The 27,637-nt window shown below is 42.0% G+C and overlaps 1 protein-coding gene across 1 annotated transcript in view; it reads right to left on the reverse strand.

Annotated features, from left to right (window-relative positions):
* ANO2 (anoctamin 2) overlaps positions 1-27,637 on the reverse strand; it is a 276,926-nt gene that overhangs the window by 197,161 nt on the left and 52,128 nt on the right. The window contains exon 3 of the mRNA XM_089669916.1: positions 5,404-5,502. Coding sequence (XP_089526042.1) covers positions 5,404-5,502 — 99 coding nt within the window. The remainder of the gene's footprint in view (positions 1-5,403; positions 5,503-27,637) is intronic.

Raw genomic sequence — 27,637 nt, forward strand, 5'->3', positions numbered from 1 at the left:
GATTAGGTGTCCCTGAGTAACAATTCTCTGGCACTCAGTAACAATTCTGTCTGTCCCTGAGTATGAATTCTGTGGCCCTGAGTAACAATTCTGTGTCTGTGCGAGTAACAATTCTGTGTCTGTGCGAGTAACAATTCTGTGTCTGTGCAAGTAACAATTTTGTGTCTGTGCGAGTAACAATTCTCTGGCACTCAGTAACAATTCTGTCTGTCCCTGAGTAACAATTCTCTGGCACTCAGTAACAATTCTGTCTGTCCCTGAGTAACAATTCTCTGGCACTCAGTAACAATTCTGTCTGTCCCTGAGTATGAATTCTGTGGCCCTGAGTAACAATTCTGTGTCTGTGCGAGTAACAATTCTGTGTCTGTGCAAGTAACAATTTTGTGTCTGTGCGAGTAACAATTCTCTGGCACTCAGTAACAATTCTGTCTGTCCCTGAGTAACAATTCTCTGGCACTCAGTAACAATTCTGTCTGTCCCTAAGTAACAATTCTCTGGCACTCAGTAACAATTCTGTCTGTCCCTGAGTATGAATTCTGTGGCCCTGAGTAACAATTCTGTGTCTGTGCGAGTAACAATTCTGTGTCTGTGCAAGTAACAATTTTGTGTCTGTGCGAGTAACAATTCTCTGGCACTCAGTAACAATTCTGTCTGTCCCTGAGTAACAATTCTCTGGCACTCAGTAACAATTCTGTCTGTCCCTGAGTAACAATTCTCTGGCACTCAGTAACAATTCTGTCTGTCCCTGAGTATGAATTCTGTGGCCCTGAGTAACAATTCTGTGTCTGTGCGAGTAACAATTCTGTGTCTGTGCAAGTAACAATTTTGTGTCTGTGCGAGTAACAATTCTCTGGCACTCAGTAACAATTCTGTCTGTCCCTGAGTAACAATTCTCTGGCACTCAGTAACAATTCTGTCTGTCCCTGAGTAACAATTCTCTGGCACTCAGTAACAATTCTGTCTGTCCCTGAGTAACAATTCTCTGGCACTCAGTAACAATTCTGTCTGTCCCTGAGTATGAATTCTGTGGCCCTGAGTAACAATTCTGTCTGTGCGAGTAACAATTCTGTGTCTGTGCAATAACAATTTTGTGTCTGTGCGAGTAACAATTCTCTGGCACTCAGTAACAATTCTGTCTGTCCCTGAGTAACAATTCTCTGGCACTCAGTAACAATTCTGTCTGTCCCTGAGTAACAATTCTCTGGCACTCAGTAACAATTCTGTCTGTCCCTGAGTAACAATTCTCTGGCACTCAGTAACAATTCTGTCTGTCCCTGAGTAACAATTCTGTCTGTCCCTGAGAATGAATTCTGTGGCCCTGAGTAAGAATTCTCTGGCACTCAGTAACAATTCTGTCTGTCCCTGAGTAACAATTCTCTGGCACTCAGTAACAATTCTGTCTGTCCCTGAGTAACAATTCTCTGGCACTCAGTAACAATTCTGTCTGTCCCTGAGTAACAATTCTCTGGCACTCAGTAACAATTCTGTCTGTCCCTGAGTATGAATTCTGTGGCCCTGAGTAACAATTCTGTCTGTGCGAGTAACAATTCTGTGTCTGTGCAATAACAATTTTGTGTCTGTGCGAGTAACAATTCTCTGGCACTCAGTAACAATTCTGTCTGTCCCTGAGTAACAATTCTCTGGCACTCAGTAACAATTCTGTCTGTCCCTGAGTAACAATTCTCTGGCACTCAGTAACAATTCTGTCTGTCCCTGAGTAACAATTCTCTGGCACTCAGTAACAATTCTGTCTGTCCCTGAGTAACAATTCTGTCTGTCCCTGAGAATGAATTCTGTGGCCCTGAGTAAGAATTCTCTGGCACTCAGTAACAATTCTGTCTGTCCCTGAGTAACAATTCTCTGGCACTCAGTAACAATTCTGTCTGTCCCTGAGTAAAAATTCTGTGGCCCTAATAACGTTTCTGTGGCCCTAAGTAACAATTCTCTGGCACTGAGTGAAAATTCTGTCTGTCCCTGAGTATGAATTCTGTGGCCCTAACTAGCGTTTCTTTGTCCCTAAATAACGATTCTGTGGCCCTCATTAACAAGACTGTGTCCCTGAGTAATGGTTCTCTGTCCCTAAGTAACTTCTCTCTGTCCCCAATTCTCGTTTCTGTGGCCCTAACTCTGTCCCTGTCCCTAGTACAGAGCGGTCTGCCTCTGTTCAATGACTGCAGGCAAATGAAGATTTCCAAAATGGCCGCTATATATACCTCGACCATTACACAGTGCTGGCTGGCTGGCTGCTGATTGGCTGATGCGATCACATGTCGTTGAGGAATGCATTATGGGGCAGCGCGCCTTGTCTGCGCGCCTTCCCCGACATCCCCGCTCCGTCGCCGCACATGTCAGCCGCCATTTTCGGAAAAATTTCGATTCGCGCGTCCGAATTAGGCTGTTTTTCGGATTCGGCACGAATCGAAATTTTTCCGATATTCGACTCGAATTCCACTTCGGATACTTCGATTCGCTCATCTCTAATTCTGATGTCATCAATTGGTCATCTGAGATGGGCCAGGTATAGGATTAACTCCGTATCAAGATGGATAGGTCCTGGGACTTTAAATGATGATTCAGGAAATTCCAGAGTTCCCCTTAAGGGATGGATGGGTGCAGCTCACAGGGTGTAAAAGAGACTCCCTCTCTGGAGACTGGATAATGGATGTCTGAAAACCAATACTCCCCATCCAGCAGCGTGATGTCACCCACACGTCGTCTAAGGGGGGGCAATGTAAGGGATTTCCGGCTAAAAGAATCACGTTCGGGAACGTGCATGCGCGAAAGAGACTCTGCAGAAGAGCTGCCGGTTGTGCGCATGCGCGCAGGAATACGCGATCGCGCACATGCACACATGCACACGCACAGCGAAGATTGGCTCCAGACAGGCTATTTAAAGAGGGCCTCTGCTCTGGATCAGTGCTGACTGGTCTTCAGCTCCCCCCTGTGTCCTGCTTGCTCCTATGCGTTTCCTTGTTGCTGACCCGGCTTGTTCCTGACCCGACTCCGATTACTCTCCTGCTCCTGGTTCCTGACTTCGGCTCTGCTCCCGACTCTGGCTTTTCTTACTGATTCTGTACCGCGCTGCCCGACTGTTGATGACCCTGGCTATCCTATGACCCTGCTTCTGTCCTGTGTCGTGGCTACCTACATTGCTCTGCTGCACATCGGGCATTACCCAGAACCTCACATCGGGCATTACCCAGAACCTGCTCTGTCTGCTACTACGGTACTCAAATCAGAGGATACTCTGCCTACCAAGGTCATCATCTGCAAGAGCCGCAACCAACAACCACTGGCGCTCTTGTCCCCCTGGTCCCCTAGACTCCCTCTGTTCCAACCTCAGCGGGGTCAGGGCTAGTGACACAAGTGAGGTCGACCTCGTCAATTCAGTCTCCTATCAGGTACGTGACAGGAGTGCTCCTTATAACCCTTATAACCCATAAACGTCTGGTGGTACGTCCTATGTACCGAAGATTACAAGGACATTCCAGGAGATACACGACATATTTTCTATTACATGTGATGCATTTATCGATATTGTAGAATCTCCCTGTCACTTGTGAAATGAAAGTAGATTTCTTATATTTCCTATTGTTATTAACTGTGCAAATAATGCATTTATTGCATGGAAAGAAACCACTGAGATTGGAAAAAAAGGAAATTCTTTCTGGCGGATTAATAACATTGGGCGCTATACGATGACGTAAGGCAGTTGCTTTCCTAAAAAAAACGATTTAGTAGTAATTCTTCCATTAAAATTCAATAAAGTAAGATCAAGAAAATTGATTTCCTTGGTACTATAAGTGTATGTAAAATCAATAATTAATTTATTATCGTTTAATGTATTAAAAAAAAAATGTTATGTCTTCTCGCACAAAATAATCTATGCCCACCCCTCCACTGTTCATTCAAAGAAGCCTTCATATTTTGATAATTGGTTCTCATAATATAAAGCGCTCTGTGATTGGGCTGGAGGAGGGGAGTTGGGTACAGCAGCTGCATGCGACTCTGAAGCTTCAGGAGCTGAGACCACAGGGTCCAGTATTGGAGCACCGGAAGCATAGCAACAGTTATGCTCCTAAAACTCAGAAAAGAACTGTAAATTGTAAATTAAAGAGATAAGTAAATGAGGTGGCATGAACTTTGTTGGGCTTAACCCTTACTAATCAAGCACATTTTACAAAGTAGCTGAATTCCTGGAGTTCAGCTTTAATGAACCTTATCTTTGATACACCAGTGTGAATGGGCCCTTCTGTACTCTATTTGCTGTCCAGGAAACTCCACCTGTGTAAACAAATGATTTATTTTCCCCTGGTGATCCAACTAGTTAGTCTGTTGTTTTTCAAAAGAACAAGCTGTCCTGCAGATGTAGCAGTTACAAGGATGGGATAAATCATTTAACACTTACAGGGGTGCTTACAGTTATCATTTTTTATGTTAAATCTTTATCCCAAAAGTAAAAACAGTTGTTCCAACTGCTTAAGAATGTTAGCTGGAGTTCAGCTTCAATTTTTTAGTGTATCTAAATAGTACATCTAACACTCACTCCCCTTCCCCCAGACTGACATTGCTACTGTTCAAAGGTGCCCCCTGTGCTCCTTCATCCAGAGTGGGGGCATGCTAATACAGGAGGTGTATAACTATCCAGATCACCAGGTAAAAACAGAAAGAAAAAAAGCCTAATGCAGGCCATAGATGGGTCGAAAATCGGCCAATTTTCGCACCGTTAATGGGTTAATTGGTCGGCCGTTTTTTGGGTTTTGGCACATTTTCTTTATCTGTGAATTTGGAAAAAAATCGGCCGATTTTGTCGATCGACCAATTTTCCCGGGAATGATGGGCAAATCGGCCGATCTCTTTACCCATAAAAAAATCTGTGCATGAGCCATGGCCTGCAAGAAAAAGAAAAAGAAGAAGAAAAAGGAGAAGAAAAAAAGAAGTAAAAGAATAATAAAAAGAAGAAGAATTCCAGTCCGCTATTATATTTGACATGAACAAATATTGCGGTTGCAACAATGTATCTATTTGTATCCAAATAAAACCATCTGTATCCGAAATGGATACAAATGGATACATTGTTGCAACCGCAATACTTTTTCATGTCAAATATAATAGCGGAGCTCTCTGCAGGGACAGAAGTAATTAAATGCCGGCCGTAGACGAGATGAAAATCGGCCGTTTTTTTTTTTTACCATTGGTGTTAACGTCGGCCTATTGAACAACCGATTTTTCATTTTTTTATTTTTTTTTTAAACGGACAGTTTTCGACCCGTCTGTGGCCTGCATAAGAAAAGAAATTTAATGAAGCCACCACATATAATGATTGGTAAGCTGCAATATATTAAATTTTTTGTATTGGGTTTAATATCGCTTTAATATATATTTTATTTAGTCTATACATACCTTCTTTGTGGGCACCTTGATTTTAAGGAATTCTGCTTCACGACTTAACACTTGCCATGGCGCATGAATCCTTACGAAGTTTAGACCCTGAGTCTTGTTCTAGAACAGAAGAAACATATTGGTAATTACTAATTAAACCTATATTACAAGTGAATAATAGTAATAACAGTTTTATTGATAGATTTAAAATCCAGCAATAGCCTAGGAACGAACTTCAGTTGTGCTAAGGAAAAGGTCCATTTTAGGTGAACTACATACATTGCAAGGATTTTCGATAATGTTTTTGTAGAGTCTTAGCTGCTCCTGTTTTGGACTTTTTACTGCATTCCTGCTGAGGAGCATAGGCCTAAAGCCAGTAAGCGTATCAACCAATAACTTGCCCAATAAATGACACTAAGACAGGTTAAGTTGGAAAGGGCAAGGTCACAGCTTTATTGAAATTTACAACACGAACATTTATGGCACGTACACACAATAAGAAAATCATACGAAAATTTCCATACAAGGAACAATCGGCCGGTTAACTGATCATTAGTGCAGTGCTTTTGACGGCTGATTCAAATTTTCGGATGACAAAAACCGAGGGTGCAAGCTAGAAAATTGTTATTGTACGTGAACACAATGTCCAATTTTCGGTTAATGTGTACAGTAATCAGACTGAAACAGGGGCGGACTGACCATTTGGAAACTCGGGCACTGCCAGATGGCCCGGGGTCAGTAGGGGGCCCCATGAGAAGCCCCTGGTACCTTTTTCATAGGCTTTTTTGAGTTTGGGCAAGGACACAGGGGCCCCATGATCCCCTATTGCCCGGGGGGCCCCATGAGTTGTCAGTCTGCCCCTGGACTGAAATAATTGAATACAAAAAAACAAGCATGATCAGAAGTAATGAACGACTCTACACTTTCCTCTTCTACTACGCTAGTACGTAGCTACGTTTGCTTTTGTCAGCCAAGAATTTTCCGGCTACATTATGATATGCACTTTCATGGTCAGTCATCTGATTTTCTCATAGTGTGTACTAGGCTTGAAGCAGTGACAGACCAGTTGTATTATGAGCACCCTTGAACATTAACTTGACTAAAGGCCTGTAGTTACCATGAGTGGTGGAGAGACATTAGACTGACCAAACTTCCACTCCAGGGCATAGGCCATTAAAGGTAAAAACTGTTGAGAAAGCTGTGACAACCAACCTGAAACAGAAAAGGGACGGGCAACTTTTCTGTAGCTGCTATTCCATGGAGGAGCGATGATTTTACCTCAGAGTAGACCTTTTCTAAAATTCAGGCTGTGTCCCCTCACCCCGTGTCTAATTGTATTTATTTCAGGTACTTACATAGCGCCGTCAATTTACGTAGCACTTTACATATATATATTGTATGTTCACATCAGTCCCTAACCCTCAAGGGGTGTACAATCTAAGGTCCCTAACTTACATTCATGCATACACACACTAGGGCCAATTTAGACAGGAACCAATTAGCCTACCAGCATGTCTTTGGGATGTCGGAGGAAACCGGAGTACCCAGAGGAAACCCTCACAGGCACAGGGAGAACATGCAAACCCAAGGAAGGTGGTGCCATGGTTGGGATTTGAACCAATGACCCTAGTACTGCCAGGTGGAAGTGCTAACCATTCAGCCACTGTGCTGCCCAAATAGTTAATTGTCTTAAGACAGCTCAAACCCAAAACTGATGTCCACGCCCAATCACTGTTCCCTGCAGTCAAGGCTCTCTTCCCCTTTGGGATCAAGGGGCCTTCATTGTAAAACATCTATCATCGCAAGGACATACAGAAAACAATTGTTTTCTGTGTGTCCCATTCACACCACACCACAACACAGCCCAGACATCCTGCATTTTATCACAGCACATTGTACAGAATTGCATGACACTCTACAGCAGTACAGCAAATCTTGCTGCTGTACAGTACCATAAATGAACTGTACGTTTTGTACGCTATAAATAAAGTTTGTCCAAAAGAACAACAAAAGGGAGCTGTGTGATTCACTGAATCACACGCCACACTGCCCCCTAGCACATTAAGTAGGTAACCCACTCCAGCAGCTGTCTGCTCTAGGGTGAACCTGGCCTTACTGCACCCGACCACCCACCCAAACACAGAACTGCAGCCTCTCAAGGCTGTACTCATGCTATGGCAAATGGTCTCTTCACCATCTGTCAAACGTCCCATGAAAAAAGAAAATAAAAGCAAGCTCCTTATTGGTTGCTATAGTTTAGGCCAAAGTTGCACAATGTAGTCAGATTACTCACATAGAGATCTCTCTAAAAGCTCTGAGAAATGGTTCTCGGTCCAGAGGGAGAAGAAAGAAGTCTCATCTTGAAAAGTGAGAGATATTAAATTGATTAGCTGATTGTGACTTGGTATGTTATTCCTTGGCACCATGCCCTAAATGCCATAGGGAAATGGTGAGGAGGGAGTTGACTACGCAAGTAGCCTGGCAGCATGTAAATAGATGAATGTACAACCTAAGAAACAACAATGTGCAAGTGAAAAGCAGTCACAATGAAGTAGCACAATGCTATAAAACATGACAGGGACCAAGCTATTAGACACATGAATGATACCTTGGTTAATTGTTTTTAATATGTTATTTTCTGATTTTTATGTTGTCTTTCACAGGGTCACTGTAATGTTTTAGGACAACCTTTATATTTTATTGTCACAACAAATGTATTTAAAATATTTTAAGTATATATGTTATTGAATGAATTTCTCTGTCAGCCATAAGCAGCACTTAACCTCCCTAGCGGTCTAATTATGTCAATATTTCTGTGCTCAAAGCGGTACATTTTTGTGCATGGAAATATGTTGTTTTTTTATTGTAGGCCTGTAATTCTTAGGAATAACTCACTGAAATTTGTCTGAACAAGAGTCTAGTAAACATCCCGGGTACGATAACATTTGAAACACAAAATCATAAATTATAATATAATAAATAATCATAAAAAATAATAATAATATATTAATAATAAATTTAATTCAATAATGTAATCAAACCAAAAACACTGAAATTTGAAATAGAGCGCCAAGTTCGCACATCGCTGAGCTTAGTCGCAAAATCGTTTTTAGTATCTGATGACGAATTTCCCCACGAATCATTATCACTCAATTCTGCAAGTAGTTCTGATTTACTATCACTGTTCTCTAGCTGGTCTAAAACCAATTTTCTTTTTATTTAAATATTTTATTGTTTTCAAATCACCATATTAAATGTACAAAAGCTAATAAAACAGACAGCATACATTACATATTTCTGTCATAACACTCCCCAGAAATAACCTTAGGAGGGGTAAAAGGTCACCGAGATTAAGGATAAAACCACTTTTGACCTAAAGGGACGCTTTTTGGACTTCATGGACGTTTCTCAGTTTCCAGGCAAAAAGAACAGTAAAAATGCAGGCAGGACACAGGACAAAGCACTAGGGACAAAATGTATGTGAAATGGTTTGATACAGTAATGTTTTACTATGTGATTTTAGTGTATTGAGTGAATGTCAAATTTTTAAATTTTTTATTTTCCCGCCGGCTCCAGCCCCGGTACGTCCCGAAGCTCGCAGGGTACGGAACCCGGAAGACGGATCCTGGCATCGGCCGGAGGAGATGGTCGGGGATGCTGCAGGGGGGACATCGCGGGAGCGCCGGACAAGGTAAGTGCTCGAGGGATCCCTGAGCAACACTGCAGGGTAATCCCGAGTGTAGCTTGGGGTTACCCCTTCTGGTACTGAAAGGTAACCCCGAGCTACACTCGGGAATACCACCAGGGGGGTTAATGCAACATATGATCAGTAAAGAAAATTCACTAAGAACATTCAATCAGAAAGTGAAATACCCTAAGAACATTCAATCAGAGGACAGGATGCCCTAAGAACATTCAACCAGAGGAGTGAATGCCCTAAGAACATTCAATCAGAAGAGGAAATTGCCTAAGAACATTTGATCAGAAGTGAAAATACCCTAAGACAATTCAGTCACGAGAGAAAATACCCTAAGAACATTCAATCGAATTAGAAAATACCCTAGGAAAATTTGTTCGGAAGAGAAACTGCCCTAGGAGTCAGTCAGAAGAGAACATACCCTAAAAACAGTTCATTAGAACAGAAAATGTCCTAAGAACATTCAGTCAGAAGAGAAAAAACCCTAAGAACATTCAATCAGAGGAGAGAATGCCCTAAGAACATTCAACCAGAAAAGAAAATTGCCTGTGAACATTCGATCAGAAGAGAAAATACCCTAAGACAATTCAATCAGAAGAGAAAATACCCTAAAAACATTCAATCAAAAGAGAAAATACCCTAAGAACATTCAATCAGAAGAGAAACTACCCTAAAAACATTCAATTAGAAGAGAAAATACCCTTAAAATTTTGATCAGAAGAGAAACTGCCCTAAGAACATTCAATCAGAGGAAAGAATGCCCTAAGAACATTCAATCAGAAAAGAAAATTGCCTGTGAACATTCGATCAGAAAAGAAAATATCCTAAGACAATTCAATCAGAAGAGAAAATACCCTAAGAACATTCAATCAACAAGAAAATACCCTTACAAAATTTGATCAGAAGAGAAACTGCCCCAAGAACATTTAATCAGAAGAGAAAATACCCTAAGAACACTTGATTAGAAGATAAAATGCCCTGAATATTTAATAAGAAGAGAAAACACCCTATTAACATTTGATCAGAAAAGAAGATCAAAAGAGAAAATACCCTAAAAATATTTGTTCGTGAGAGAAAATACATTAAAGCGGATCTAAACCCTCCTATCCTTTACATACAAGGAAGCTTCCATCTTAGTCTGTGTTTGATCTGCAGTTTCCATGGTGCTGAACCAACTTTGACACCAGCCATTTGATGGTTTAATAGTTTGGTTGGGAGCATAAAGACGCTGTGACAGTTATCAGTCAGACCTGCCTGAAAGCGGTAATAAACTCTCAAACAATACTTTGCCCATGATAAGCACTGTGATATAACTTACATGTCACTGTCTTTTATAGTGTCCCAACCTGCATCCTTCAGTAGAAATAGCCCGATATGTAGTGTAGTGTAGTGACATCACCGGTGTGATGATCACAGCGTCAGACCCCAGCCCTTCTCACCAAACCCATAACCAAAGGACTAGCCAATCTAAAACCCCACTGTCACGTGCGTAACAATGCCACACCCAGCTGCACCCTGCACACAGATTTTCCAGCTAATGGACCACAACCTGTGTACCTGCAGCCTGAGAGTGATTGTTACTGGGTCAGGTTAATTACACAATTAACCCTTCACACTGCCACCACCTCCTTTTTGTACAGAGAAAGAGGAAACTCAGCAATATCAGCAATAACACTATGATGTTTGCATAAGCGTCGGTATACCACTGTCACCGCAGGCATAGATATACCGAAGTTTAAAACACACACACAGTAGTGCTCTTCAGAGGCAGGATTTCTTAGTTTGCATTAAAGAGCTTTAGAAACAGTTCAACACTTTCAGAAAGTAAGATTTATTACTAAAAGGTCAAAAGGGTGCAATAAAAATATTTACAGAAAAAGATGTAGCCAATATATATATATAAATACAAAGAGCAATAACACAGCAAAGAGATAACAGAAAGGAATTTAGGGAGGTAAAGTACTTGCCAAACGACCTGGTTTAAGCAGATCAGGTTTCAGAGCCAAAAGGATGCCTTATCTCCCAAGTTAGTTCTGATATTAAAAGGGAGAATCTTCAACTTTGCTCAACTCAGCTTAGCTTTCTGCTCCAAGGATAACAGCTTTTCTAGCAACTCAGCAGGGTGTCTCCTTGAAGCACAGAACCAATCACCTCATTTGGGGAGGGAGTTGTAGGCGGGGAGCTCAGGCTCTGACCAAAGCCCTCAGAAATTATACATTGGTCAATAACTTTTCCTAGGTACATGTAACATTCTACCCACGGGTAGATTAATACGCAGAATCGTCTGCTGAATGTCTACATATGAAATATGTCATACCTGCTGGGATGGTGAAGGAGATATTATTTTCTGCTCTCCTGTTGATCTCAGCTAGGGGATGTAATATATCAACCGATTTGTATTAAAGTGAGCCATCTGAATATGTGCTCCATGTTTGTGTAAGTCTTTCATAATCCAAGATATGTAATCATAGGTGAAAATGGATGTTGAATGTGGTGTCTGGTTTACTGTTTATCTGGAATGTCTTTGAGCTCAGTGAAGGACTTGGTTTATGGCTTTATGATATCCCAGATTGAGAAGTTAACAGACATCTAGGCCCCGGCTCGGTTGGAATTTTATAGCCCTGGAGCTCTCCCACTGGGGCCTGTTGCCTTTTTAACACAGACCACATTCCTGAGGGAGGGGGGAAATTGGAGGAGGAAGCCTGATTTGGGAGTAGACATGATACAAGATGGAAGATCCTTTAGCAAAATGGAGGTTCGCATCCATCCCTCTGTGCATGATTGCTACAACCGGCACATGGCATTTTGCCTCCCACTCATGGTACGCACAGTGTGCCGTCAGTCAATACATCCTGTTGCCACATCACCCTCAATCAGAGATTGCTGATCCATTGAAGATTTCATGAAACACCCCATGTGACTAGTTACCTCACAGGGGCTGTGTACAATGACGTTCATGATCAACTCCGGGAGTGTGCCGAATATTTGTGTATTCTTATTGGTTACGTGGGGCAATGTTGCCATGGTATCAATCAACGAAAATGAGGCTTGGTTGATGTTTGCTGCGCATGCACAAGATTATGGCTATGATGAGTAGAAAGGGCAAAAGTTCAGCTGGAGATGGAATCGGGAGGCAACTGCAAAGATGGTGCTGGCTTCAGCTGCAGCAGATAAATAGGAAACCAAGCTGCAGAAAAAGTAAGGGATCGTTCACACCATAGGGGAGAGACGTCAATTTTCTGCTCGCGTTAAGTAATCAAATAATTGTTCTCTATGTGCCCTGTTCACACCAAAACACTAGTATCATGTGCAGATTTTTTTCTGCACGACGATCTGCAACGTGTATAAAACTCATTGGAGCGTGCATGAAAACTGATACAAACTGATGTCTGTACAAGTGAAATCTGCGCATAAGTTTCCATCAGTTTTTCTGCACTTATGGTGTGAACTAGGCATAAGAAAGACACCATGAGGCTAATTAGCATGGCGGTACATTTATATATGTTATACATAATAGCCTTATGATTGCCGGGGATTATTGGTTCAGAGTTTAATACAGCTTTAAGTGTAACTGTTTTGGGGAGACCTTTAAATCATTAGGTTTAGTTCTGCTTTAATGTGGAACTAAACCCATCGATTTAAAAATTTAAAAAAAGAACAGTTACATTTCCGGCATGTGCAGCGAATGCTAATTGTTACATTTTCTTGTGTTCTCAACCAAATTGTCAAACCATCAAATGGTTGGAGTCATAACTAATCACAAGTGCAGCACCATAACAGCTGCAGATCAAACAGAGGCTAAGATGGCAACTTCCTTGGCTGAAAAGTATTGGAGGGTATAGTTCCTCTTTAAGAACATTTGATCATAAGAGATAATACACAAGGTGTCCCACATGGAATAAAAATATATTCTAAATATTCTTCCCAAATATATTGACATATATTTGAAATACTACAATTTTGGCCATATTCAATATATTTCAAAATATATTTATATATATATATATATATATATATATATATATATATATATATATTGTATGTTGAAATGCGTTTTTTATATATTTATACATTATTATTATTTATATAGTATATATATGAAAAAGTTTTTAAAAAAATATTATTTAAATATATTCTTCAGATTTTTTTTTTACATATAAAAAAGTAATTTTAACATATGCTTTTACATATATTTGTAAATGCATTCCAAAAATGTAGATTAAATGTATTTTTAAAGACACACAGTATATTTGAAAATGTATTTATAAAAATAATAATAATAATACATTTTTTTTTTAAATATATTGAATATGGCCAAAATTACAGTGTTTCAAATATATGTCAATATATTTGGGAAGAATATTTTTAACATATATTTAAAATATATTTTTCTTCCATGTGGGATATTACATCAGAAGAGAAAATATTCTACCCATTCTTGTCCAGTCATATGTTCTCCCTTGTGTGAGCCAGCGACGGCTGCAGAGATGAGAGAGCTAGTTATGCCTGGGAGCATGACGTAACCCATAAGTTTCCTATGGCCCATCCATTGTCAGTACTCCCTCTTTGCTCTAGCAGCCTCTACTGGCTGACACAGGGGAGCCAGATCACATGATTGGACCAGAGCGAGCTGAAAATAGGTAAGTACAGTATATACGTTTTTCTTACACAGGTTATTCAGCTTGAATGTTAGGAGGTGGGGAGAAACATTTTTGAGACAAGTTATGGTTTGCCTGGAATTCTACTTTAGGAACATTTGCTCACAAGAGAAAATACCCTAAAGAACAGGAATGAGAGAATCCCTGGCTGGAAGAAAAACCCAAAAACATTATGGGGTCTCCAAAAATTCTATACCAGACTTTTCAGGTCTGGTATAGATTTTAAAGTGGAACCCAAAGTAAAAATCAAGTAAAAAAAAATATTTTAGGTAAAAAAAAGTCCCATGGTATAAATCAATCATGTATCACATCATCCAGTGATGCAGATCTACACCAATCACAATGAACGACACCCGCCAACCTCCTGCCAAAAGAAACAAAATCTCCCGACTGCCAACACAATCTGATCCCAACAACTGCTTGGGTGCGAATGACAGGGTGGAACAGAAAACATAAAAAAAGAGGCTGGGTTTCCCAAGTGGCATCACAGGAATTTTTTGAACTAGCTGTATCACTTACCAGCTGCTCCATGGTCTAAAAATGAGGACACTTCTGAGGTCCTGTGGAGTGTGGCTGTGCCAATGTGCATCACCACACACTTTTTGCCTTTAAGCCTGGTGCACACTAGTGTAATCTCAGATGCAACTTGAGTCACACATAATCGCATGACAAAGGTAATCACATTGTTTTCAATGGTGTCTGTTCACATCAATGTGAATCAGCATGGAACAAGAGAAAAGGTTCCTATACTACTTTAATTTGATTGCAGAGCAATTTTGACCCTTTTGAATATACAAAGCTAGATAAAGTTGCATTCAAGTTGCATCCAGGTAGCACTATATAACCGAACTGAAAGTCAATCAAAGTCAGATCTCAGTAGTATGAACCTAGCCTAACTTTACTGCTCAGGACTATAGGGGGTCTAAAAAGAACAGGTTGCTATACTAACAGGACTGAAATGCATTTAGAAGTTTTTCATGACTAACTCTACTTAAGAACACTTCATTCCATATTCCTATTTGCTTTACAACAATTTTATAAAATATGTACTTTCTTGAAAAAGTAGAGTTTTTCTTTTTTCCTTCTTAAAACTGAACTCTAGTCCAGGGGCGGACTGACCATTTGGAAACTCAAGCACTGCCCGAGGGCCCGGGGTCGGTAGGGGTCCCCATGAGATGCCCCTGGTACCTTTTTCATAGGCTTTTTTTGAGTTTGGGCAACTACACAGGGGCCCCATGATCCCCTATTGCCCGGGGGCCCCATGAGTTGTCAGTCTGCCCCTGCTCTAGTCAAATATAAGACTCAAATGAATTCAAGTCGGTAATCAGTGATTTTTCTTTTGTTTTGGATAGAGTGGTGAGAGGTTGTTGGGGAAATTTAGCCTTTTAATTTGTCCTAGTGCCCATTGTCTCCAGTACAGACAGTGAGATTCCAACATATTACAGTTGAGGAGATGAGAGGAGATCTTCTAATGGAGACACCTGTTTCAGTGGCAACTGTCCAAGAGGGGATTTCTGCTCACTTTGGAAGATTTCTACCCACTTCCTGTTGGATCTCCAAAAACAGAAAATTATAGAAAATCTGTGGGGAAATATGGAAAGGGTTATAACCCTTCCTTACTCTATCCAAAACAAAAAAAGGTATTGGATTTAATATACTTTAATGGAAACCATCTAGGTTTTATTTTATTTTTTTTAAAGGTGAAATTTTACATTAATACCCAAGGTAGATGGAACTATACAACAAGGCCTGTAGCTAACATGTTTTAACAGGCATTTTCTATTTTCTACCATATGAAGCTTCATATTCTACACGTTCTGACCAACAAATCCATAATATTTATATTGGGAGAGTATGCTGGTATGTGCAGATTTAAGGAATAAAATGAAGCATAAAAAGGGTCGTATATTTTTATTATATTCCATGCGTTCCAAGGCACCATTCTGCTTCCAGAACAATTACGGTTTATTTTCGGTCTAATAAAATTCACTCTGTCGATAAAACGAAGTGTTTTGGATAACATTTTACTGCTAAAGTGCCACAGAAATACTGCTATTAATGAGCCAACTGTATGTTCAGATTTCATCTTCCTTTTCATTTACTATTTCTTCAGTGGCTGTGAAACTTAAAGTAAAAGTTCACAGTTCTTTTGTTACTTCCTGTATTTTGTACAGCTCTACCATATTCTGCAGTATTTTACAGATTGTTCATATATTTCACCTGTAACAATGTCTGAACGGTTAAAGCACATTCCCTTACCTGTGCTTATGATTCTTCTCTATGATGGATGTGTCTGATGTTTCTCAATACCCTCAGCTCCTAAAGCTGGTCATACACTGTTCGAATTTTGCCCAGTTCCTAATAACTTCGTAAAAATTTGATCAATGAGTGGCCCTGGTGGCCAGCTACTGCCCAACATCCCTTGACTGAAAATCAAAAGAGTCAGGCAGAAAAATGTTGACCAAACTGCACTTGTATCCGCCCAGGAGCAGCAGTTGTTCGGGTATTTTGACAGCCAGTTGTCAAAATGCAATAGCCACTTAGAAAGATTTATCCATCTGTGCTGTGTACCAAGAGAAATCTGTTAGATTTTTTCTGTTCAGCTTACAGGTCGAATGGTTAAACTCTACTGTATATGTGTATGGTGGGCTTAAAGTGGAACTTTAGTCAGAAAATTTAAGTATTACTAAATCCACAACAGTAAAATAAATTTGTATATGCAGTAAAGCATGCTTGGGGTTAATCCTCTGCATAATGTAAAAAGGCTGTTTGATTCTGTCTTCTCTGATCCTCCCCTTCTTCCACAGTCCCCAATCCATCTGCTGATCGTACAGAATCCTAGAAGACACGCTGTACATGCTCAGATTGGTGTGTATTGCTAGAGAGTTTTTCTTTGGGGAGAGTGCATGTGATCAGCACATAGCCAATCCGAACTTTCCAGAGAGTCAGGAGTCATGACGCCTGATAGGACAGTCAGAGGACAATGAAAAATTCTCTTACAATATTAACCAGTGCTCTGTCAGACACTGATAGAAGTCACAAGACTGCTTTATACCGCTGACGTGAAAAGGTATTTAGCAGTTTATGTTTACTAAAATAAATGCATTTCCATGTTGTGTGTACTGTGGGAGACCAGATATAGTGAATGCAGGGTCCGGGGTTTAATAACACTTTAAGTCCTGCTAGATCACTTCAGGCTGGCCCCTATTGCAGGTATAGCTATGTAAAACATTAAAAATTAGTTCCTCTACTGTTTATAATCCAGTAAGCCCTCATGCACACATACACACATACGTTTTGATAACACTGGTAATGTTAGCTGTGTAAAGTCACGTTAAAAACCTGAGTTTTTCAGCTTTTTAAAGCGTTTTTGCATTGGTGGACCAGACGCCGGGAGGCCGCACATTTGCGTTCGGACGGCGTGAAGAGGTTAGAGTCCACTTTTGCTATCACTTGGTCCAGACGAACTATAGTATTTCCTTTATTAATACATGCGGCTTCTTTCAGCAGTGTATGAACCAGGGACGGACTGACTATTTGGAAACTCAGGCACTGCCCGAGGGCCCCGGGTCAGTAGTGGGCCCCATGAGATGCCCCTGGTACCTTTTTCATAGGCTTTTTTGAGTTTGGGCAAGGACACAGGGGCCCCATGATCCCCTATTGCCCGGGGGCCCCATGAGTTGTCAGTCCGCCCCTGGTATGAACTGTATGTAGCATCAGTTCCATTAAATACACAGCACTGTGTTCTGGCAGCAGTACTGGGACTCCCCACCACAAAATGGAGTTGGTGCTATTCAGCCATTCATGAGAAGCCTTGTATTCATTGATAAAATACTAAGATCCATTGGATGGCTGAGCAGCACTCGATTTTGGCCTGGGAATGGGGGATCTAGGTAACTATGCATCTGTGCAGGGGGAGGGGAAGTTATTTTAGGTCAGGGCAAACAGTAAAAAAATGATACGTTTTCCCTTCCCTTAAGCCTGGGTTCACACTAATGCATGTGGAATTTGCAGCGGTTACTGTGCGATATCCGCACCGCATCATAATCGCACCCCGTTCATGAGAACCTCTGCGGGTGTGTATGTTAAGTTAACAACACCCCGAAATCCGTCTGCAAAACGCAGTGCAATGTGCAGAATAGGATCCCATAGATGAGAATACCCATGCAATCCAATTCTAGTGGGAACCAAAAAAAGGGTCCTGCATCTTTTTGGTTCGGATGCTGTGAGATTTGAGCTATACAAAATGAATAGCTCAAATCGCGCCACACAGAATTCGCATGTGATTTGCACAGGAATGCATAGGTGTGAATACCCATGTGATCCAATTCTAGTGCGGACCAAAAAAAAGGGTCCTGCACCTGTTTGGTGCAGATGTGGTGCGATTTGAGCCATACCAAATGTATGGCTCAAAATGCATAGCACAGAATTCGCATGTGATTTGCACAGGAATGTGGTACGGTTCCTGAGGGAATCACATGCAATATGCCGCACTGCAGAAGTATGAACCCAGGCTCAGGGTTTAGTGAAGGCTTTAGGCCCCTGTCTATTTTGTCTTTTGTCTGTGTCTCTTTAGGGAAATTTCCCTACACTTCCTGCTCCAGAGACAAAACAGGAAGTAAGAGGGGGATCTCTCCGAAGTGAGAGTAATACCCTGTTAGACACAGTTGGATGGATGGACAATGGAAGATTTTCCCATTTTTCCTGTTTCTGTGGCAACTGAAACAATTGAGTACTGATGTGATACTTTTTGTATTTGCATGAACATATAATTTTCAGGACAAGCTTTCGGGGAATGTCCCCTTCTTCAAAGTCCTGAACCTTGAAGAAGGGGACATACCCTGAAAGCTTGTCCTCAAAATTATATGTTAGTGCAAATAAAAAAAGTATCACATCAGTACTCAATTGTTTATGTCGCAAGTGCACTAATATGGCTACAATCACCTGTGGCAACTCAAAAATTTGGAACTTTAGAGAGTGTGAATATCAGCAATGTGGCCATAGACAGCAATAAATATTTAGTGCCACCAAATTATATCCAAAGCTAATTCAGGGCAAAGTGACAGTATCTTTTTAACCTCCCTAGCGGTCTGATTATGTCAGTATTTCTGTGCTCAAAGCGGTATATTTTTTTGCATGGAAATATGTTGTTTTTTTAGTGTAGGCCTGTAATTTTTAGGAATAACTCACTGAAATCTGTCCGAACAATTGTCTAGTACAGGGGCGGACTGACAACTCATGGGGCCCCTGGGCAATAGGGGATCATGGGGCCCCTGTGTCTTTGCCCAAAGCCTATGAAAAAGGTACTAGGGGCATCTCATGGGGCCCCCTTCTGACCCCGGGCCCTCGGGCAGTGCCCAAGTTTCCAAATGGTCAGTCCGCCCCTGGTCTAGTAAACATCCCGGGTATGTTAAAATTTGAAACACGAAATCATAAATTATAATATAATAAATAATCATAAAAAATAATAATATAATAATAAATGTAATTCAATAATATAATCAAACCAAAAACACTGAAATTTGAAATATAGCGCCAAGTTCACACATCACTGAGCAAAGTCACAAAATCGCTTTCAGTGTCTGATGACGAATTTCCCCACGAATCATTATCACTCAATTCTGCAAGTGGTTCTGATTTACTATCGCTGTTCTCTAGCTGGTCTAAAACCGCTTTTGACATAAAGGGACGCTTTTTGGACGCCATGGACATTTCTAAGTTTCAAGGCAGAAAGAACAGTAAAAATGCAGGCAGGGCACAGGACAAAGCACTCGGGACAAAATGTATGTGAAATGGTTTGATACAGTAATGTTTTACTATGTGATTTTAGTGTATTTAGTGAATGTCACTTTTTGACATTTTTAAATCGTCGCAGGGAACGGAACCCAGAAGACAGTTGCTGGCATCGGACGGAGGACGTTGCCGGGGATGCTGCAGGGGGGACATCGCGGGAGTGAAGGACAAGGTAAGTGAAGAGATCCCGGAGCAAGGCTGCAAGGTATTCCCGAGTGGTGCTGAAACATTACCCCGAGCTACACTCGGGAATACCTCCAGGGAGGTTAAGGGGCTCCCCCCCCTGCACCCGAATCTCCCTTACTCTCATGCCAGCACTCCTCATACTTTGTCACAGCTTTTGCCAATACTTTTGAGCATGGAAAACCGTGGGATTTCTGGTCATGTGATAGGATTCAGGTCTAGCAGCCATTTGAGCAATATCACATGACCAGGGACAATAATGTCACCACTCCCTTCAGCTTCTGACACCAGTCAAAAGCAAGGATTTTATTGCTGTGATGAAGGCTGGAGCAACGAGGGAGCACTGGCAAGATAAATATTTATTAATTAGATATCTAATGAATTAATTATAATAGAGGTTTTGGGCCCTATATAAAAATACCTTCATTTTGTCATAAATTGGCAAGGTGACAGTGGGGGTTATTTAGTAAAACTGGAGAGTGCAAAATCTGGTGCAGCTCTGCAGAGAAACCAATCAGCTTCCAGTTTAACCACTTGGTGAACGCAGATAGCTGAATGACGGCTTCACCGCAGCTGGCCAGTTCCGGGAGGCCATCATATAAAGTCCTCCCAGAACACGCCCTCCAGCACGCCCCCGGGGGCGCGCACCCAGTGATCTCCATGATCGCTGTGTCCTACAGACACAGCTGATCACACTATGTGGTAAAAGGCCAATCACAGCAGCCTTTTAAAACATGATCAGCCGTGTCCAATGACACAGCAGATCACCGGTAAATGCAGTTGCCAGTTATCGGCTGCACTTTCCCCACACTGTCACAGCGTGAGGAAAGTACTGCCGATAACCGGCAATTGTCAGAGGGCGGATCGGTTGATCAGTGCCACCCACCAGTGCCGCCCATCTGTGCCCAGCAGTGCCACCCACCTGTGCCCATCAGTGCCACTGACCTGTGCCCATCAGTGCCACCCATCAGTGCAGCCCAGCAGTGCCACCAATCAGTGCTCAGCAGTGCCACCAATCAGTGCCACCCATCAGTTCCCATCAGTGCTGCCCCTCAGTGCAGCCTATCAGTGCCATCAGTACCTCCTATCATTGCCCATCATAGTTGCATATTGCTGCCAGCTCATCAGTGCTGCCTATCAGTGATGCCTATCAGTGCCCATCAGTGCCGCCTATCACTGCTGACTATCAGTGTCATCTCATCAGTGCCACCTATCAGTGACACCTCATCAGTGCCACCTATCAATGCCCATCAGTGCCTATCAGTGCTGCCTATCAGTGCTGCCTATCAGTTCAGCCTCATCAACGCACATCAGTGAAGGAAAAAAAATTACCTGTTTGCTAAATTTTATAATAGAAACAAAGAAAAACTTTTTAAAAACATTTTTGCTCTTTTTTTATTTATAACGCAAACAATAAAACACCCAGCGGTGAGTATATGCCACCAAAAGAAAGCTCTATTTGTGTGAAAATAATTATAACAATTTCATATGGGTACAATGTTGCATGACCGCGCAATTGTCATTCAAAGTGTGACAGCGCTGAAAGCTGAAAATCGGCCTGGGCAGGAAGAGGGTATAAGTGCCCGGTAGGCATGTGGTTAACTACCAAAGCTTAATTGAACAAGCTGAAGTTAGGAGCTGATCGCCTACCATGCACAGTGTACCAGATTATGAGTGCTCCAGTTTTAGTAAATCCCCTCCAGTGTCTCTTTAAAAACTGAAATTATTTGTATATAAACACATTTACTTTGTTTATTTTGTAAAGTTTTTTTCTTTCTCATATACAATGAAAGGCACTTCTTAAGCATTTGCCAAGGATCAGCATCCATTTGAGTAAACCTTCTACTTAAATTATGTCCTTTTGTTCTGCCCAGACCCAAATGATGCATTGAATACACATTGCATTAAGTGATTTTATTGTGGTTGTAGTTTAACAAAGCAGTCATTGCACTGTTGGACATAATCATAACCACAAAAATGAATGCACTCACATCAATACTTAAAATATTGTGAATATATGGTCCAGCCAAAAAAAACGCATTAATATTACTTTCAGGTGTAATATAAAATAATAAAACAAAATACAAACTCACTGAAATGTCCACCTTTGCATTTCATAAAGTATATCTTGACAAGTGTGACTTGATCTCTATATTTTTCTGACCCATTTGATGCAGGTTCTAATGAAGCGATCTATAAATAGACCGGTATCAGGTTTCCCCATTCAAAAGCATCCAGTGAAGCCATGAAAGGTGTTATTGGCTTGGTAGCATGATCATCCTGTACTCCACAATGAAAAAGATGTCATTAGGGCTGTGGACCACTGACAATACCGATGTCACATTAAACCATCACAACACATAATAGGGTCTTACGAAAGTTGCAGCCAACATAAACAAACAGCACTAATAGCAGCAAAACAAAAAACATTATCAGCTAAGCTAAGAGACCGGGAACCATTTAGCATTCACACTAACCCCATTCAGAGAAGCATTTCAAAATATACCCGGTCTGATAATAATGGTGCCTCAAGTACGTATATGGTGCACAAAAAACTGAATTATCAAAAGCTGAAGGGTTTGGAAAGTAGGATGCGACTAAGTAGGATGCACCAAATATAAAATAAACTCCCAAAGTGTGACAAAAGTCATACAATTTGCACCAAATAAATGGCTCAGGAAATAAGTTCATTGATATCTAGTGCAATAAAGGAGGGAAGTACTGTGCCAAGAGAATAATAACGCATGACAGTCAAGATCATGCTTCATAAGTGCATTGGAATGTATTTGGATGTGTGCAATAGTAAAATGTACTAGTATAGAAAAATTATTAGTGATACACATTCCCTTAACATTAGTTAAAAATATGGTTACAGTGTATACATGCATTTTCGAAGTTCGAAGGGTTTCTGGACGTAGAATATTTATTTCATCATACAAAAATGATCAGATCTCAATGGGGAAAAATATCATGCTGGATATCTATACTGATATGGACTGGGTAATGTGTTAGAAACGTAAGGATGCTCCATTTGATGGAAATGAAAATTATCAACCTACAGAGGACTGAATTCCAAGACACTTCAAAAATCAAAGTAAAAAAATTATGCAGCAGGCTAGTCCATTTTGCTGAAATTTCATTGCAGCGACTCAAAACGGTACTCAGTAGTTTGTATGTCCCCCATGTGCTTGTATGCATGTCTGACGACATCGGGGCATGCTCCTAATGAGACGACGGATGGTATCCTGGGGTATTTCCACCCAGATCTGGAACAGGGCATCACTGAGCTCCTAGACAGTCTGAGGTGCATCCTGGCGGTGTCGGATGGACCAAAACATGATACCCCAGAGGTGTTCTATTGGATTTAGGTCAGGTGAACATGGGGGCCATTAGGTGGTATCAATTCCTTCATCCTTCAGGAACTGCCTGCATACTGTCGCCACATGAGGCCGGCCATTGTTGTGCACCAGGAGGAGTCCAGGACCCACAGCACCAGTGTAGGGTCTGACAATGGGTCCAAGGATTTCATCCCGATACCTAATGGCAGTCAGGGTGCCATTGTCTAGCCTGTAGAGGTCTGTGCGTCCTTCCATGGATATGCCTCCCCAGGCCATCACTGACCCACCACCAAAACGGTCAACAGCAACTTAGCCACAAAGTGCTAGGCCACGTAAAATAACAGAGCGGGGTCAGTGCATGTTGAAGCGCACAGTGTGCAGAAGTCACCAACTGTCTGCAGAGTCAATAGCTAAACACTTCCAAACTTTGTGTGGCCTTCAGATTAGCACAACAGTGTGTAGAGAGCTTCATGGAAGGGGTTCCCATGGCTGAGCAGCTGCATCCAAACCTTACATCACCAAGTGCAATGCGGATGCAGTGGTGTAAAGCACGCCACCACTGGACTCTAGAGCAGTGGAGACGTGTTCTCTGGAGTGACAAATCACACTTCTCTGTCTGGCAATCTGATGGACATGTCTGGTTTTGGCGGTTGCTAGGAGAACGGTACTTGCCTGACTGCATTGTGCTAAATGTAAAGTTTGGTGGAGGGGGGATTATGGTGTGGGGTTGTTTTTCAGGGGTTGGGCTTGGTCCCTTAGTTCCAGTGAAGGGAACTCTTAAGGTGTCAGCATACCAAGACATTGAACAATTTCATGCTCCCAACTTTGTGGGAAGAGTTTGCGGATGGCCCCTTCCTGTTCCAACATGATTGCGCACCAGTGCACAAAGCAAGGTCCATAAAGACATGGATGAGAGAGTTTGGGGTGGAGGAACTTGACTAGCCTGCACAGAGTCCTGACCTCAACCCGATAGAACACTTTTGGGATGAATTAGAGTAGAGACTGTGAGCCAAGACTTCTCATCCGACATCAATGCCTGACCTCACAAATGCGCTTCTGGAAGAATGGTCAAACATTCCCATAGACACCCTCCTAACCCTTGTGGACAGCCTTCCCAGAAGAGTTGAAGCTGTTATAGCTGCAAAGGGTGGGCCAACTCAATATTGAACCCTATGGACTAAGATTGGTATGCCATCAAAGTTCATGTGTATGTAAAGGCAAGCGTCCCAATACCTTTGGCAATATAGTGTGATAGTGTGTATATATATAAAAAATGCACTGGCGTCAGGATTTGACCCCTATATATATGCATAGAAGGTCAATAAATGCTTGCTATCAAATAGATATTATAGCCAGGCCCTCCATCACACTCTCCTTGCAGAATGCCAACTGATGCATAATATCCTCCTTTTAGGGAGGCGTCTCCTTGCTTGATAATGAAAAGATATAAGAGGACCATGTAATGCTCTACAGATAAAAAAAGAGGTTATTGACCTCAAAATAAAACTCACACAAACAGAACTTGCAATATTGTGTTTAATGGCAGATGTCTCCCTTAAAGGGAGATTTTGTGCATACTACAAGGAGAGAGTGATGGAGGGCCTGGCTATACTATCTATCTGATGGCAAGCACCTGTGTGTACAGCCTGATGAAGAGCTATCCCTGCATCATCTGCTACATGGAGAATCGCTGTTCTTACAGGAGGAGGAGAGTACAGCCCAGCGTAGCACACCTCCTTCGGCTCTATAGCGTTTTCCCTTATTGTAATTTTTTTTTGGAGGGGGGTTGGAACATACAGGTTGGGAATTGTACTGGGACCAGCTTGGGTTCAATTAAAAGGATTGTGGAGGAGGAGGGATGGGGGGGCTATTTGTGCTGGGTATGGCAATTTGTTTTGGGGGGGTTGGGTTTGTGCAGCTACATGGAGAAATGGGGGGGGTAATTTGTGCTAGGAGAGGCTGGTGGGACATTGGTTAAGAGAGGGAATGGGGGGGATTTGACCCCCTGTACCCTGTCCTGCTGACCTCCTTGTTTTACACCCTGCTGACCCCCTGGTTCTCCATCCTGCTGATCCTCTGGTCCTCCATCCTGATGACCCCTGTAAACTGCCATGGTAAACCCCTGTCCACTGCCCTGCTGACCCCCTGATCTCTGTCCTGCTGACCCCCTGACATTCATCCTGCTGACCCCCTGTCCTCCATCCTGCTGACACCCTGTTCTCCATTCTGCTGACCCCTGTACACTTCCCTACTAACCCCCTGTCCTCTGTCCAGCAGACTCCTATACACTGCCCCACTGACATTGCATCCTCTGCCCCCCTGACATTTTTTACTGCACCCACACATCAGACATGCTAGATCCGGCCCTGGATTCCAGGAAGTAAATACATCATGAATTATCTGCCCTTACTCAAGATGGCCCCTATCGAAAAGCTGGGAAGGCATTTTCCAAAGTGATTTCTCAGCAAAATAAAACATGGAGACATGGATGGTGTTGGGAATACAACAGCATGTACTATATACAGTATTGTGTGTTAATATCACTTGACCAGTAGATGGCACTGTACACTAAGGTTACCAGTTGTGCTTATCTGAAAACTTGTTGGTTCTCTCTCTTCTCTCTCTCTCTCTTCAAAACCAAGATGTCTGCTGTTACACATTACTGAAGTGTTCTGTATATTTGCAACTTAAGCCACACAAGTAAACCAAGTTCTGCCTCATCACAAGCTACCAGTGTCTTCTCTAACACATAACCAACAGATGGATTGGTGAGTTTGCTTTGAATATTAAAAACGAATTAAATAGCATTTTCAGTTTGTGGTGCTCAGATATTGTTTAGTTTTGCTGTAATCTTTTTATTTTCAGAAACTTTCAGCATATTTTGGATGGGACTGGTATAAAGACAACTTACTGTATATGTCACAGAATCAGCTTTTAAGTATTAAAGCTGAACTCCAGTCTTGCACAGTTGTACTGGCTCCTCTCCAGTAATGAAATTGCTTACTCTGATTTCACTGCATACTGTGAACTTCTCACAATGTGCATTAGAAGCTGCAGCAGGGCAGATAAAGCCAGCCTCATTTCCTGGCTGGAGTTCAGCATTCTCTAGTCCTTTCCTCTCCACCCTGACTGTAACTGGCCCATCCCTTTCATTCATCAGATTTCAGTTCTTTTAGGGCTCCTTCACCCCACAATGTACACAGAAAGTGCATGTGTGTTGATTATTATTATTATTATACAGGATTTATATAACGCCAACAGTTTGCGCAGCACTTTACAATATAAGGGATACAGTACAATTACAATACATTTCAGTACAGAAGGAATAGGAGGGCCCTGCTCATGGAGCTTACAATCTAAAGGAAGGGGGAGGTGATACAAAAGGTGATAGCTGCGGGGGATGATCTGGTGGAGGTGATTCAAGTACAGTTCTTAGGTGGAGGTGGGGTAGGCTTCCCTGAAGAAGTGAGTTTTCAAAGATCGCCTAAAGGCAAACAGGGTGGGGGCTGACCAGACATGCTGTGATAGGGAGTTCCAGAGGATGGGAGAGACTCTGGAGAAGTCCTGGAGGCGAGCGTGGGAGGAGGCAATGAGGGAGCTAGAGAGGAGGATATCATGGGAGGAGCAGAGTAGGCGATTTGGGCGGTATCTGTGGATGAGGTTGGTGATGTAGCTAGGGGCAGTGTTGTGGATGGCTTTATAAGCTGTGGTTAGTATTTTGAATTTTATACGTTGGGTTAGTGGAAGCCAGTGGAGGGATTGGCAGAGAGGGGCAGCAGTCGTTGATCGGTTGGTACGGTGTATGAGTATGGCAGCAGCATTCATAATAGACTGAAGGGGGGATAGCCTGCGTAACAGTAGACCAGTGAGGAGGGAGTTGCAGTAATCGAGGTGGGATATAACCAAGGCGTGGATAAGTTGTTTTGTGGTGTCATTGGTCAGGAAGGGGCAGATTTTGGAAATGTTCAGGAGATTGAGGTGGCAGGATTTAGCCAGTGAGTGGATGTGGGGCCCAAAGGAGAGGTCAGAGTCTATGATTACGCCTAGCACCCTGGCATAAGGGGAAGGACCAATGGAAGGACCAATGGTTGTGCTGTTGATCTTAATGGTAAAGTCATGAGTGGGGGATCAGGGAGGAGGAAATATTACAAGCTCAGTTTTTTAAAGATTGAGTTTGAGGTAGTGATGTGACATCCATTCTGATATGTCGCTTAGTAGATTTGTGATACGTGAGGAGATTGAGGTGGTGAGCTGGGGAGTGGAGAGATAGATCTGGGTGTCATCAGCATAGAGGAGGTATTGGAAGCCATGGGAGGTTATCAGTTGGCCCAGGGAGGAGGTATAGAGAGAGAAAAGGAGGGGCCCAAGAACAGAACATTGGGGTACCCCAACAGAAAGAGGAAGAGGAACGGAGGAGGAGGAGTTGTATGTGACACTGAAAGCGTGCTGAGAAAGGTAAGAGAAGAACCAGGAGAGAACAGAGTCATGGAGGCCAATGGAGTGGAGTTTACTAAGGAGGAGCGGGTGGTCGACTGTGTCAAATACTTTTACATGTCTTTTTGTAATGAGTGCACTTTGTTTTTCTG

This window comes from Staurois parvus, unplaced genomic scaffold (assembly GCF_062004578.1).
Source record: "Staurois parvus isolate SC_StPar_1 unplaced genomic scaffold, SC_StPar_1.0 ptg000010l, whole genome shotgun sequence".
In the NCBI taxonomy this organism is placed as follows: domain Eukaryota; kingdom Metazoa; phylum Chordata; class Amphibia; order Anura; family Ranidae; genus Staurois; species Staurois parvus.